The sequence below is a fragment of the Ursus maritimus genome, unplaced genomic scaffold (assembly GCF_017311325.1).
Source record: "Ursus maritimus isolate PB19 unplaced genomic scaffold, ASM1731132v1 scaffold_7, whole genome shotgun sequence".
In the NCBI taxonomy this organism is placed as follows: domain Eukaryota; kingdom Metazoa; phylum Chordata; class Mammalia; order Carnivora; family Ursidae; genus Ursus; species Ursus maritimus.
The window spans coordinates 46,728,712-46,741,812 of NW_024426885.1; the positions used below are offsets into that span (position 1 = coordinate 46,728,712).

At 52.9% G+C, this 13,101-nt stretch overlaps 1 protein-coding gene across 2 annotated transcripts in view; it reads left to right on the top strand.

Annotated features, from left to right (window-relative positions):
* Positions 1 to 991: 991 nt before the first annotated feature.
* Positions 992 to 13,101, top strand: part of PLAC9 (placenta associated 9) — a 13,120-nt gene continuing 1,010 nt past the window's right edge. Inside the window, exons 1-4 of one of the 2 annotated variants that reach the window (XM_040623998.1) lie at positions 992 to 1,406; positions 10,265 to 10,369; positions 11,508 to 11,605; positions 12,846 to 12,969. In XM_040623998.1, coding sequence (XP_040479932.1) covers positions 1,007 to 1,406; positions 10,265 to 10,369; positions 11,508 to 11,605; positions 12,846 to 12,969 — 727 coding nt within the window. In that variant the 5' untranslated portion in view covers positions 992 to 1,006. The remainder of the gene's footprint in view (positions 1,407 to 10,264; positions 10,370 to 11,507; positions 11,606 to 12,845; positions 12,970 to 13,101) is intronic. The other variant, XM_040623999.1, reaches the window with a different exon arrangement.

Genomic DNA, 13,101 nt, shown 5'->3' on the forward strand with positions numbered 1-13,101 from the left:
CTCAGGGACCATGTGTGAGTCCAGCGTATGTAAGGGCGGGACTGCAGAGGCGGGAGAACTGGATTCAAATCCTGCCTCCACAGTTGCCAGCTACGTGATTATGGGCAACGTTCTTAACGTCTCTGAGCCTCAACGTCCTGATCTGCCGAAGGGACGGAAGGATGCGCCCCTCATGCAGTTGCGGTGAAGATCAGAGTGGTTGTCTATGTAGAAACAAATCCATCAGAGCTGAGCTGCGGTTTATGAATCTGACGGTGGTGCCTGGACCATGAACTGGAGGCAGACACAGGCGACGTTGAGAATTACTTCTCTTCTTCCTCCTCCAGGCTTTATCTAACACTGTCTAGTACAGACCTTAAGTATTTGCGGAACACTGTGATTCTGATTTTTTTTAAGATTTTTTTAAAAATTTACTTATTTGACAGAAAGAGAGAGCACGCGCACAAGCAGGGGGAGCTGCAGGCAAAGGGAGAGGGAGAAGCAGGCTCTCCTCCAGGATCATGACCTGAGCCCAAGGCAGAGATGCTTAACTGACTGAGCCATCCCCGCACCCAGTGATTCTGATTTTGATTCAATCAGGGCTCTGGGTCTTTCCTTGCTTCAAGCCATTTTACAAGTCTGTAAGTTGCAGAGAGCAATGCAAAGTAATTCTTGTCTACAGATATGCAAATGATTCCTGTTACAGGTTCGGTTACCTCTCCCTCTCTGTGTGGAGGAAGCCAGCGTCACCTCCTCCTGCACGTTCTTGCCAGTGTTCCAGATGTGTGTCTGTTCTTTCGACTGGTTGTCACTTCTTCCTGGTTCCCTCATAAATAGCCAGCTGCAGAAAATCTTCAGCACAAGCTCATCTTATATCTGAATGAAAGTCACGATTTTACTTTTTTTTTTTAAGTACCTTTTAACACTGTTAGGGGCCCGTTAGCAGAACCCGAAGTTTCTATAAAAGGCAGACACCACCTCTGCGTCCCTCTCTCAGGGCCAGACTGTCCGATGGAATTAATGACTTATGCGTCTGTGGACGGAGAAAAGCTTGCGCTCGGGGCGCAGGTCCGGGGTCGGAGCTGCAGTGTGCTGGGCTGTGAAATGCGCTCCTGGACCCCTGGGCGGGGAGAGCCGCGGCCGGGAGCCCAGCGCTTGCGTCTTCCCGCTCTCCCTGCTGGGGAGGCGCCCAGGCTGGCACGCAGGCCCCTCCGCCCCCGGGGTCTCCGGAGGGGGCGGATCGCGCGAGCCGGAGAGCCCGGAGCCGCCCAGGAATTTTGGCTCGGGCGGCGAGCATTTCCTGCGGGCGGGCCGGCGCGGGCCCGGGGGGCGCGGCGGCGGGCAGACACTGCGCTGCGCTCCGCCAGCCGGCAGCATGCGGCCCCTGCTCTGCGCGCTGGCCGGGCTCGCCCTGCTCCGCGCCGCCGGTGAGTGGGGCCGGGCCGGGCGGGCCGGGGGTGGAACCGAGCCGGCGGGAGAGCAGAGAGCTGGAGAAGAGGGAAGGGGACGGGCGGGGGGATTGAAAAGAGACGTGAGAGCGACCGAAAGGTAGAGAGTGGAGAGACGCGACGCCCCGAGGAGAGAGAGGAGACAAGGATCGAAGGGAGGGAGGTCAAGTCTGCAGGGTGGGCACACTTCCTCCCAGCCCTCCCGGGCCAGCTGCCTCCCGAGGGCCCGCAGAGGCGCCCAGGCCTGGGGTTACGGGCACTGCCTTGGAAGCTGAGTTCCGGCAGGCGATGACCCAGGCCTGGCCCAGCACAGCCAGTGGGGAGGGCAGGCGACCCCAGGAGAAAGGCCAAGTTGCTCACCCGCCGCCCTAGTCTGGGTTGGAGGGGAGCAACACATTCTGGGTGAGGAGGCCCGTCTCCCTGCTTCCAGAGATCTTCCCTGGGGGCCTGAGCTGCTTTGGGTGAGGGTGGTGGGTGGGGAGCTTGGGGTGCAGGAGGGAGAGGCCCTCTGGTGCTCCACCCGCTGGGGTCCTTGCCTTGCACTGTCCCCTCTCCCCTCCCCTGACAGCAGCCTTAGTGCTGCCCCTTCCCAGGCGAGGCTCAGATGAGGTGGCTGCAGAGACACTTCTGTACACACGGATGCTCACTCCGCCACCCCAAGACTCAGCACATCGCGCGGTACTTCACAGGTTACAGGGCACGCTCCCATTTACCCAGTGTCTCCTGCAGTCCTCGCAGGTGGGAGCTGGCGCTCATCCCAGCAGTGCAGGTGAGGGGAAGGCTCACCAGGCATCCAGGCCTCCTACCCCCTCAGGGGGGCCCTTGCCCCCGCCAGGCTGCGCACCCATCAGCCCAGAGCCAGAGGATGTGAACCACACAGGCGAAGTGCCCTGCGCTAGGCTGGAAGCCTCCCGCCTGAGGCCTTTCAGGGCACAGCCCGCGGTGGGAATGAGCGCCCAGGGGCAGGGTGCAGGCCCGTGCTGATCCTGGGCAGCCCCTGGCTGAGTGTCTTGGGGGAGTTACCTTCCTTTTCTGGAAGGTGGGGAAGTGATACCCACCCTGCAGAGCTGGCTGCAGGAATTGAATGAAACAAGTCCCCAGCACGGAATTCAGCACATGTCTTCTCCCCTTCTCATCCCTTCAGCTTCACTGATCTCTCTGAGCCTCAGTTTCCCCACCTGTTAATTACAGAGGACCAACAACGGCCTCCTCAGAGGCTGAGTGAGGAGTGGCTGGGGCTGTGCTCAGCACAGAGCCCACAGTTCAGGGCCCCCCCCCTGCACTTCCTCCCCCCCCCCTCCTCCCGGAGTCCCCACCTCCAGGAGCTGAGGGCACAAAGCCCGGTCTGTGCACCCCTAGGGGGAGGAGCTGACTGCCGCCCACAAGTGGCGGACTTTCTGTAGCCCCTTTAGTCGTGACCGGTGTATACGTTTTAATTTAAAACCCTTTTCAAACATTACTTCCTTTCTGATGATGCACACTACTTGCTACAGATTTTTTTAAAAGGGGGAAAGTATTAATGTAATCTCACCCTGAGCTCACACATTTTTCTGTATAATCTTTCACACTTCAGACAATTTACCATTGTCTTTCTTAACTTTGAATTATGAAATCTCTTGGGTGGAAAGAGAACAGCACGGTGAACCCCCATGTGCCTGCCACCCTGCTTCAGCGATACTGATTCACGGCCAGTCTTGTTTCCTTTGTCACCCACATTCTCTCTCCTCCCTCCAATAATCTTAGAGGAAATTCCAGGCATCGTATATTTTCGTCCATAAATATTTCCTTAAGTATCTCTAAAAGATAGTTTTTTAAGTTTTATTTATTTAAGTAATCTGTATACCCAGTGTGGGGCTCGAACTCACAACCCCAAGATCAAGAGTCACATGCTCTCTCCACCGAGTCAGCCAGGTGCCCCAAAGATGAGTAATCTTTCAATAAACATAACTGCAGTGCCATTACCACACCCTAAAAAATGGACGATGATTTCTTTTTTTAAAGATTTATTTATTTGAGAGAGAGAGAGAGCAAGCAGGGGGAGCGACAAAGGGAGAGGGAGAGAATCTCAAGCTGACTCCCCACTGAGTGCAGAAACTGATGCGGGGGCTTGATCCCACAACCCCGAGACCACGACCTGAACAGAAATTAAGAGTCGGATGCCCAGCTGACTGAGCCACCCAGGCGTCCCTGGACGATAACTTCTTTACATCATCAAATATCCAGTCAGTGTTTAAATGTCCCTAATTGTGTCATGTTGTTACATTTGGTTTTGTTTTATCCAAATAAGGTACACACATTGCTTTTGGCACGTATGTCAGTTATGTTTCTTTTAATATGTAGGTTCTCTTCCCCTTCTTTTCCTTAAAGTGTATTTTAAGGAAAGCGGAAGCAACTGGGTTGTTTGTCCTATAAAGTTCTCCACATTTAGATTGCTGCTGATTGCCTCCCCCAGGAGTTCTCTAAATGTTCTTCTCTCCCCCATATCATCTATAAACTGGTAGTTAGATCTAGAAACATCTGCTGTTATGCAAGAATATGTTAAGAGGGTTTGTTGCTTTAATTTGCACTTCTTTGATTACTACTGAGGTTGGTCTTTTTCTTCAAATGCGGTGGTGATTTCTACAAATTTTTGTGAATTGTTCTAGACTTTTCGGTTGCGGTCCTGGTGTTGTTCCTGTTGATCTGTGAAAGCTCTTTAGGTGTTGATGGAAGCAAACTGCTTGTGATACCCCCAGAGCCCTTTATAAAATTAAGATTTCTGCTGAGTTCCTTTCCTGTTTTCCTATCAGAGGGATCTAAAGTCCTAGAGCCTGGTCCTTTTACCAAATTGTCACCCATGCATTGGGGCCTTTTGAACGCACTCTCACAGTCTACCACTGCTCCAAGTCCCCATGGCCATCTGTCTTCCATGGGGATTCCGCTTTCTGCTTCGAGGGAAAGAGGAAGATGCTGAAGGGCTGTTGTGAGGATCGTGGCATTTCTTTTTACAAAAATGGGTATCGTGGGAGCGAACCACTCAAAGACAATTCGATCCAAGGCACACATTTGGGTTCTTGTGGGGTCCCAAGACAGCTGCAAAGGTGTTATGTGAACGGGTCCCTTTGGCCCCATACCTGTCCACCCCCTCATTTTGTAACTGTGTCCAAATTTGTTTGCTCGCCGAATGACAGGCCAATAAGTTGAGAGGCAAGAAGCTGGGGTAGGAAAGCGATTTTATTTGGAAAGCCAGCAAACTGAGATAATGGTAGACTACTGTCCCAGAGAACCACCTCTCTGAGCATGAGAGTCGAGCTTCTTTTATGTTAGGAAGACGGCGAAGCGGGAGGGGTTTGGAGTCAAAAGATGACTGATGTTTGTAGACATTGAAAAACGTCGTGTTGGGGCACCTGGGTGGCTCAGTGGGTTAAACGTCCAACTCTTGACTTCAGCTCAGGTGGTGATCTCGGGGTCCTGAGATCGAGCCCTGAGTCAGGCTCTGTACTCAGCGGGGAGTCTGCTTGAGATTCTCCCTCTCCCTCTGCCCCTTCCCCCCTACTCTCTCTCTATCTCCGTCTAAAATAAATAATAAATCTTTAAAAAAAAGAAAAAGAAAAGGAAAAGGTCATGTAACTTCTCCATTCCTGGTCAGTTGATCTTTGCGTGTAGGAATCTGGTCCTGTCGTTCCTGTAAATCTTAAACATAGTATAGTCAACTCTGTACGTACTTCTGTGCCTTTTCCAGTGAGGTAGGTTTCAGGTGAGAAAGCAGGTTTTGGAAACCTCAGTTGTAAGCAAAATTCCTTTAACGATTCACAAGCCTATGTGCAGGGCAAGGCAGAAGTTTCTAAGCTGCAGGTCACAGCGGCAAGGGAAACAGAAGCACTATGGAGTCAGACACGCCAAGTTTCTCCCTGTTGCAGAGGATGGGGCTGAGGCCCCAGGTTAGGAGGCCCTTAACTTAGAAAAGGTCACGTCACTGCCAGTGCACAGTAGAGACCGTGTCAGGCAGGTAGGATTCAAATCCCGTCTCTCCCGCCCACTAGCTGTGTAACCGTGGGCGTGTTATTCGGTCACTTTGATCTTTGGTTTTCTAATCTGTTAAAAAGGGAGGTGAGAATACTGAGCTCTTAATAGAACCAAACGAGAGAATACACGTAAGCACTCAGCAGAAAGCTTGGTGCATCGTGAGCGATCACTAATCCACAGTAGCTTCCAATATAAAGTATGGTTATGCCCGTTGTAAAGGTGAAGAAGCAGAGTCCAGTGAGTGGGACTGGCTTCTAAGAGAGCGCAGAGAGCCGGGTCAGCACTGCGCCCTCGGTGTCCTTGTTGGAGAAGTTCCTCCCAAGCATCCCTTGGACCCTCGTATAGGTTTATTCCTAGGACAGATGCCGCTCCCTCCTGAGAACTGGTCAAAGTGATCCAGCAGAGCACTGGCTCCACGTGGAGAAGCGGAGCCCTAGGGAACAATCCCCGCCTTGCTCCGTCTTCAGCTCCCCTGGCGGATGCCCTACAGGGCGTTCGAATATCCCTTGGCAGTTCCGAGACATCTTCAAGTGCATGACTGCCTTGGATCAACACAGCAGTCTTGCAAAGCAGACCTGGCAGGGCAGATCCCCCACTCTCTGCGGGAGAGGCAAAGGGCACCGTCAGTAAGCCCGGAGGTGGGACTGCATCTCTGACACCAGCCTCGTGCGCTTTTCATGGTGCGCCAAGAGAGGTTTATTCTGGATGGCTTCTTTGACCTCTGCCTTGTGGGCTTTCGCAGTCTACCTCTGAACTCACACATGAGAAAAAAAATAAACACGTGTGAAGTTGAGGGGGCCCTTTGTGATAGGAGCGCAGCTTAGCTGCCGCAATCAGACACTGAACGTACTGGAATGACACTGATGGGCTCTCAGAGTATCAGCGAGACGCAGATCCAAGGAGGATAGGAGGACGTGTCTCTCCCAAAACAAAACCAGGATGTGCCTCAGAATCTGAGCTCTTTCTTGGGGGGCTTGAGGTTCCCTCTCTTGGTTTTGTCAGAGCAGCTCTTCATATTATTATTGGAGTTCTTCATACAATTGTTTGAAAATAGCATTCTGCTTTTAAAAAAGGTTTAAAAACCACTGATGGTTTTATTATTTATTTATTTATTTTTTAAAAGATTTTATTTATTTATTTGACAGAGAGAGAGACAGCCAGCGAGAGAGGGGGAGCAGGGGGAGTGGGAGAGGAAGAAGCAGGCTCCCAGCAGAGGAGCCCGATGTGGGGCTCGATCCTATAACGCCAGGATCACGCCCTGAGCCGAAGGCAGACGCTTTAACGACTGCGCCACCCAGGCGCCCCCCCACTGATGGTTTTAAATGAATCACAAATTTTAATACAAATATTGAATGTGGCAAATTTTACTATCCCATTATATTGAATATGGCCAAATACAATTAACCCCTAAGTGACAAACATCGCTGGTCAAAGCAGAACGTGTCTTCGGTGACTCAGGAGGCACAGCAATTTCCAGTCGCCTCTGAGAAGTTACATGTCATCCCAGAAATCATTTGAGTTGTACATGCTTTCTTAGTGTTTAGGTCCCAGATACAAAGGGTCTCCTTTGCCTGTACGTGGGACAGGCCATACTTCCTGCCTCAGAGGATGAGGACCCGGCAGCCATGTCTCTTTAACTGGAGAAGTGAGCCCAGCACCTCCGAGGGGCCTCTGGCCTCCACTGCAGGCTGCTCTCACCAGAGCACTGTGTTCCACCCATGGCTGCCATCCAGGGTGCACACAGGCCCTGAGTGGGAGCCAGGCCAGGGAAAACAACCCAGCCTCCAAGAAGGTCCATTTCCCAACTGGCCGGGGCAGGGAGGGCGGGAGCACAGGAAGGACGGGAACATGGGGAACCACAGCCTTGGCCGCTCAAGCACGATCATGGCCATGCTGCAGTCTTCCCCACTCGTGAGGGTCCCAACAACCCCTTGAAGCAGGCACTACCCTGAGCCCCTTTCCCACTGAGGAGCTCAAAGACATGGAAGCCACCCAGCTCGTGCCTTGCAGGAGCTTCTGGTCTAAGAAGCAACTTGTCCTTGACTCACACCAGTTCTGTCCTTGGGGCTAGTTTATGAGGCCTCTCGGCAGGCTCTGAAAGACAGAATGGCATCCCGCATCCCGTGTGAACTACATGGGGGGCAGTGCCTCAGGCCTCCCCAGCCCGTGTTAGCAAGGGGGCAGCAGAGGCTCAGGGAGGACAGGGAAGTTTCCCACAGGCCCACGCCAGTTCGTGGCCAAGCAGGGTGAGAACAGGGGTCTCCTGTGTGTTTTTTGGCCCTTGAGCAGTGAGGTCAGTGCTCGGGTGAGGCCCCCCCACTCCGGCATGGCGGGGGGGAGCGGCAGTGAGGGCTCATAGTGAGGGCCCCGCCCCAGTTCTGTCTCTCTCGGGTGAGCTCGTCAGGAGGCCCGGATGAGCTCACGGACACTTGCGCAGCGGAGCCCAGGACGCAGTTCTGTCCAGATGTGAGGGATTAGCGCTGTGCGATGTGGACAGCAACCTTAGCCAATCCTTTTCCCTGGAGGGGTTTTGGAGCCAAGTTAGACCTCATTGCAGACATGGAGAAAACAGGATGTTTTAGGCCAACGGAGGGGAGTAGATTCATGCTGTTCATGACTTCCAGGGCTGGCAGATCCTCACACTTGGCCAGCCAGGTCAGACTGCTTCCTCCCGGCCCAGGCTGGGTCTGGGAGAGGGCAGGCGTGGCTCTGGGGAGAGACATGGCCAGAGGCCCGTGGGCGGGGCCTGCAGAGGGTGTGTGGACCCAGATCCCCACTGGGCAGACCCCCTTTTCACGGACAGCCCTCCCTGTGCGTGAGAGCAGCTCTTCTTGCCCCCAGGAAGTCCTTCCTCACTTGGCAGGGCTCTCCAGTTCTTTCAGCTGAGACAAATGAGTCAAGTTTCCAAGCCCCTTCACCACAGCCACCTCTAGCCCTGCTTCTGCCTCTCAAAGGCCCAGAATGGAGCATGACCCTCCAGGCAGGGTCCCTCAGGCCACCCCCGCCCCGCTCCTGAACATTTCCTGTCCACACATGCAGCCCACGATGGCTTCTGCTTTTTGTGACCAACCCCATCAGACAATGGGCTTTTTTTATGGAACATTTCAAACCATAAATACAAGAGTAGAGAGAGGAGTGGAGTGAACTCGCATGTCCCATCGTTCAGTTTCAACAATGATCAATCTTGGCCAATCTTGTTTGGCCACCCATGTCTCCTCCCACTCCCAGGCCTGGATTACTCTGAAGTGAATCCAAGACATCATAGCATTTCGTCTCTAGATAGTTCAGTACGGATCTCTAGACTCGCTTTTAAAAACAAGCAGTGCTCACTCCAGCCACACATGGACGAAAAACATAACCAAAGTACCATTGTCTTGTCCACCCCTCTCCTCAAAGTCAACAAGACCGTTGTCTTTTGAAGAGGCTCTTCGAAGTTCAGTGGAAGGAAATAATGAAGAGGAGAATACAGAAACAACTTGATCTCCATAGAAGATGCTCAGAGTGGAAGGAAGTTTTGCCTCTGCTCTTGGTTCTCGGCCCTACGTGGAAGAGCTGGGATCCCAACAGAGCTGGAACAGGAACATCTCTGCACCAGGGTGGGGGGTGACTGCCAGAGCTCTGGAAGGCCAGCTTGCTGAGGTGGGGTTAGGAGAGAGCCAGGGTGCTTGGGGTCCAGGCATTTGCTGCCTGTGTGACCTTGGGCAGGTCATTCAACCTCCCAGAGTTACACGTTCATCACCAGCAAAATGGCTCACCATCTCCATCCTTACCTCAAGACCTGTCAGCCTTCTGGGCAATTCTGTATGTCCTCTTGAGCAACCCAGCCAACACCAGGGTCTTACAGTTAAAACAGTTTTGCACCTAGATAGATCAAGCCCAATAACCCTTGCCCCCACTCTGCCTCAGATGCCCACATCATGACCACAACCTCGATAGGGTCACCTCTCAGAGCCGAAACTGTAATGTCCATCACCACTCATTCCTTCTGTTATTCCATCATCTTACCAAGACCTTCAGTTCTGTCAGCTCCTCCATTTCTCCCAATTTATTGGCCCTCTTAATGGCCCCCTTTCCTTCCTTATCCAAGCTAGACTCCAGAGATCATCCCCTGGACTCCTTGCTGGTCAAATCCTCAATCCTTTGCTCCCTTGCTCTCCCCTACACTGTCTCTGCAGACCCCCAGCTTCTGTTCCATCCAGCCCCCTGTCCTGGCCACTCTGTACCCAGCCTGCTGGGTGGCTCACTGGGGACTGGTCCTTCCGAAGATCCCCTTGAAATGGGGTCCTTCTGCATGGGCCTCCTCTTTCTCCTCACCTCCTTTTGAAGCCCCCTCTGCATTCGAGTCCCCTCCCCAGTGGTCTGCTGACAAAGTGGCCTGCAAAAACAAAGACGAAGACAAAAACAAGTCATTTGCTGATTTGCATGATGTAAATACTCTCACACTGACTCCATTTTCGTGGCTGGGTTAATAGCCCCCCTCACAGAATTCCTGAAGGCTTCACGACCAGCTCCCTCTTTCGTAAGCCAACGTGAATTTCCAGCAGATGATTCCCCTCTTCTTTTACAGAGTGAAGAGAGGCCAGCAGGTGAGAACGCACCCATTTCTTGGCCCTCTGAGGAGAGGTCTGCCTTTACCACTTCCGCTGCGCTCCCTTTCCTCCTTCGAGTGCTGCCCCCACCCTCCCCCCTTGTAGCTCTGCTGGGTTCCCAGCCTGTCCTCTCCTCAGCTCACCTGTCCTTCAGGCTATCAGCGTGGTTATTTCTTCAAAGAACAGAAACAACAAGAAGAAACATTCTGGAGACCATGTGATCTGATCTCCCTTCCTTCACAGCCAAGCTTCAGGAAAACGTTTCCCAGGATCCAAGTTTCGGCCTCAGGACCTCTCTTTCCCTTCTCGTCCCACGGCATCTAGACTCTGCTTTGCCTGCACAACTCCGTGAGCAATACTGGGGTGGGATTTAGCAGCGACTTTCTCCTGCTCTTTCCATCCTTCTCTCGCTCGAGTCCCCCGCTGCTTTAGGCCGCGTTGACCGCTTCTTCCTCAGTGAAGCTCTTTGCTTCGCTTCGTTTCGGGGACAGTAGCCTTCTTCCTGAGTGTCAGGGTCCTCCAAGGTTCCAGCCAACTCTGATGCCCCATAGGTGTCTCGGGGCTACCAACGCTGAAACCTGAGCTCAGAACCAGGGCCCTGAGACTTCTGGTGTGACGTCTTCTCTTGGTGCCAAAAGAACCAAGGAGGACCCAACGCTGGGGAGAAAAATGATGAACCGAGAGCTGAACAGATGAACCTCAGGTCTTCCACTCACTTGCTGCGTGATGCTGGATGTCACGTTCTACCCCTCTGGGCATCAACTGGGGATAATACACAGGTTGTTGTGAAGGTCAATTGAGTTCACACATTTGGTTAGCGTGCTTTGGGGTACACAGTAAGAACTCGTCGAGTGTCCGATATTACTCACTAGTCACCAGTGTCAGTGCGACGACTAACATATCTCCGTCATCCTCTCTACTCCTACTGCACTGCCTCGATTCTTCACTCCTTACGCGGACTCCCGCACTCACTCCCTGCCTTCCAAGACAAATCCCTCCCACCCGTTCTCTGTATTCAAACAATTCCTATATGACCATGTGACTCTTCTGTTGAAATAAACCCCAAAATAAGCATCATGGTTTGTTTACTGGGGCGTCTGGCTTTGTGTCCAGGCTCGCTCTCCTCCCGTCCACCCTGTACTTTCCAGCCACTCCAACCCCCTGAGGGTTTGGACACGGCACAGTGTTATTTTATGCCTTTCTCTCTCTGCACGTGCCATTCTGTCTGGCGGGAGCCTTTCCTCCCTTCCTTACCTTCCAGAGTTCAGGCAGCACCTTCTTGAAGAAGCCCACCTGGGTATGGAGGTGACCACGGCTATAGAGGCAAGTGAGTGATTGGGGCAGCTCCATCCTCACGTCCCGACCTACACTCGGCCATCCTTTGCTTCTCTTTGTGACCATTTTCAGGACCCACCGCGTGGAGCCCAGTGCTTTCCAGGGGTCTCTGGGGTTATAGGAAATGGTGACAAGGCTCATTTTCCCACAGCTGCTGAGCCCTCTGTGTCCTCCCGTGGAGACCCGGCCTGGAACGTGGGGTGTGACAGATACATGGCTGTCCACGACCGTTTAGACGTCATAGAGGAGGTAATCAGGGTGACTTGGGAGCCCGTGCAACTTCAGGACCACCTGCCAGGCTGGTAGCTTTCTAGGGCTCAGGAGAATCTTGCTTTGGAAAATGGGAAATCCAGGCCAATCCTGCTTCCTGGCCACCGTGTGAAGCATCTCCCTGCCCTACCCGGGCTGTTAGGCTCACCAGCCCTTAACAGACCCTGCCTCCCCAGGGGCCTTTCTTCCCCTCAGCTAGAGATCTCCACGTCATTACACAACGAGAGGGTGGACAGTCACTGTGTTTTGTTACACAGCCATGGTTTGTAACACTGGGGTCTGTATACTTGTGTGGGAAAGGATTTCCACTTCATTTTCACAAACCTTTAATTGAAATTTAGCGTTCTCATTCATTATAAGTACAGACAACAAACCATAGTAGTATTACCAGTACCGTGACTTTGTTCGCAATAGAAATCAGATCATTTCATCCCATTATAGCTGTTGTGACTATATCAACATATCATTCATCTTAATCTGTATGTCGAAATTACAGTAGTTGTTAAACCTGATGTTAGATCATGTTATTTAAAGAGTTAATAAATACATACATTTTTACATGAAAGATTTAATATTTAGTACTTGGATAAGGTTTTAATGCAATTGGTGTCTTTGGAAATCCTATATGCTTTATTTTTTTCAATTTAAGTGTTTTTCTGGGAAAGGGTCTGTTGCCTTCACAGTACCTTGGAAATCCTATATGTTTTATTTTTTTCAGTTTAAGTGTTTTTCTGAGATGGTGTCTGTACGCTTCAGACTGCTAATGGGGTTCATTCACGGAGGAGTTAGGAACCCTGACTAAAGAACGTTTCAAAATCCCAAACCTGTCATTTGGCAGAATGGCCACCAGGGGGCGGGGCGACAAAAAGAATGTGAGCTCCCAGTGCCGTCCGGAAAGGGAAAAAGGAATCCCGGGGTTGCTCCACGCCAAACCTGTCCCTGGGTGCATCGCTCCGTGCCAGAGCCCGGAGCGGCCTTAGAGAGCGAAGCCCTAGGATTCTGTCAGCTGGGGAACTTAGAGGCCGCCGGGGGCAGAGCCTGAACAAGGAGGACTCGGGTCCCCTAGCGCTCGTTCTCTCCCTGCTGCACCCCACTGGGCTGCCAGGTGTCCCTTAGGACGCGGCTGGTGCAGCCAGACTTGGCACCACGCTTGCGCCCTAGTTCTCCTGCCTCCTGCCCCCCTGCCCCCAACACGCCGCTCCCATCTCTCTTGTTCTAGACGGTGGAGAAGACGGTGGAGCACCTGGAGGCAGAAGTGAAAGTCTTGCTGGGGCAGCTGGAGGAGCTGGCCTGGAACCTCCCCCCGGGGCCCTTGGGCCCCACCCCCGACCTCTTCGGAGACGGTGAGCGCCCCCGTAGCGGAGAGGACAGCTCCGACTGGGGACGGCTGCCCGCCACCGCCCAGGTGTGGCCTGGACGAGCGGGGACAGGCCTCGGCTCCTCCTGGGGCGGGGTGGGGAGGCACCCCCCCCCCC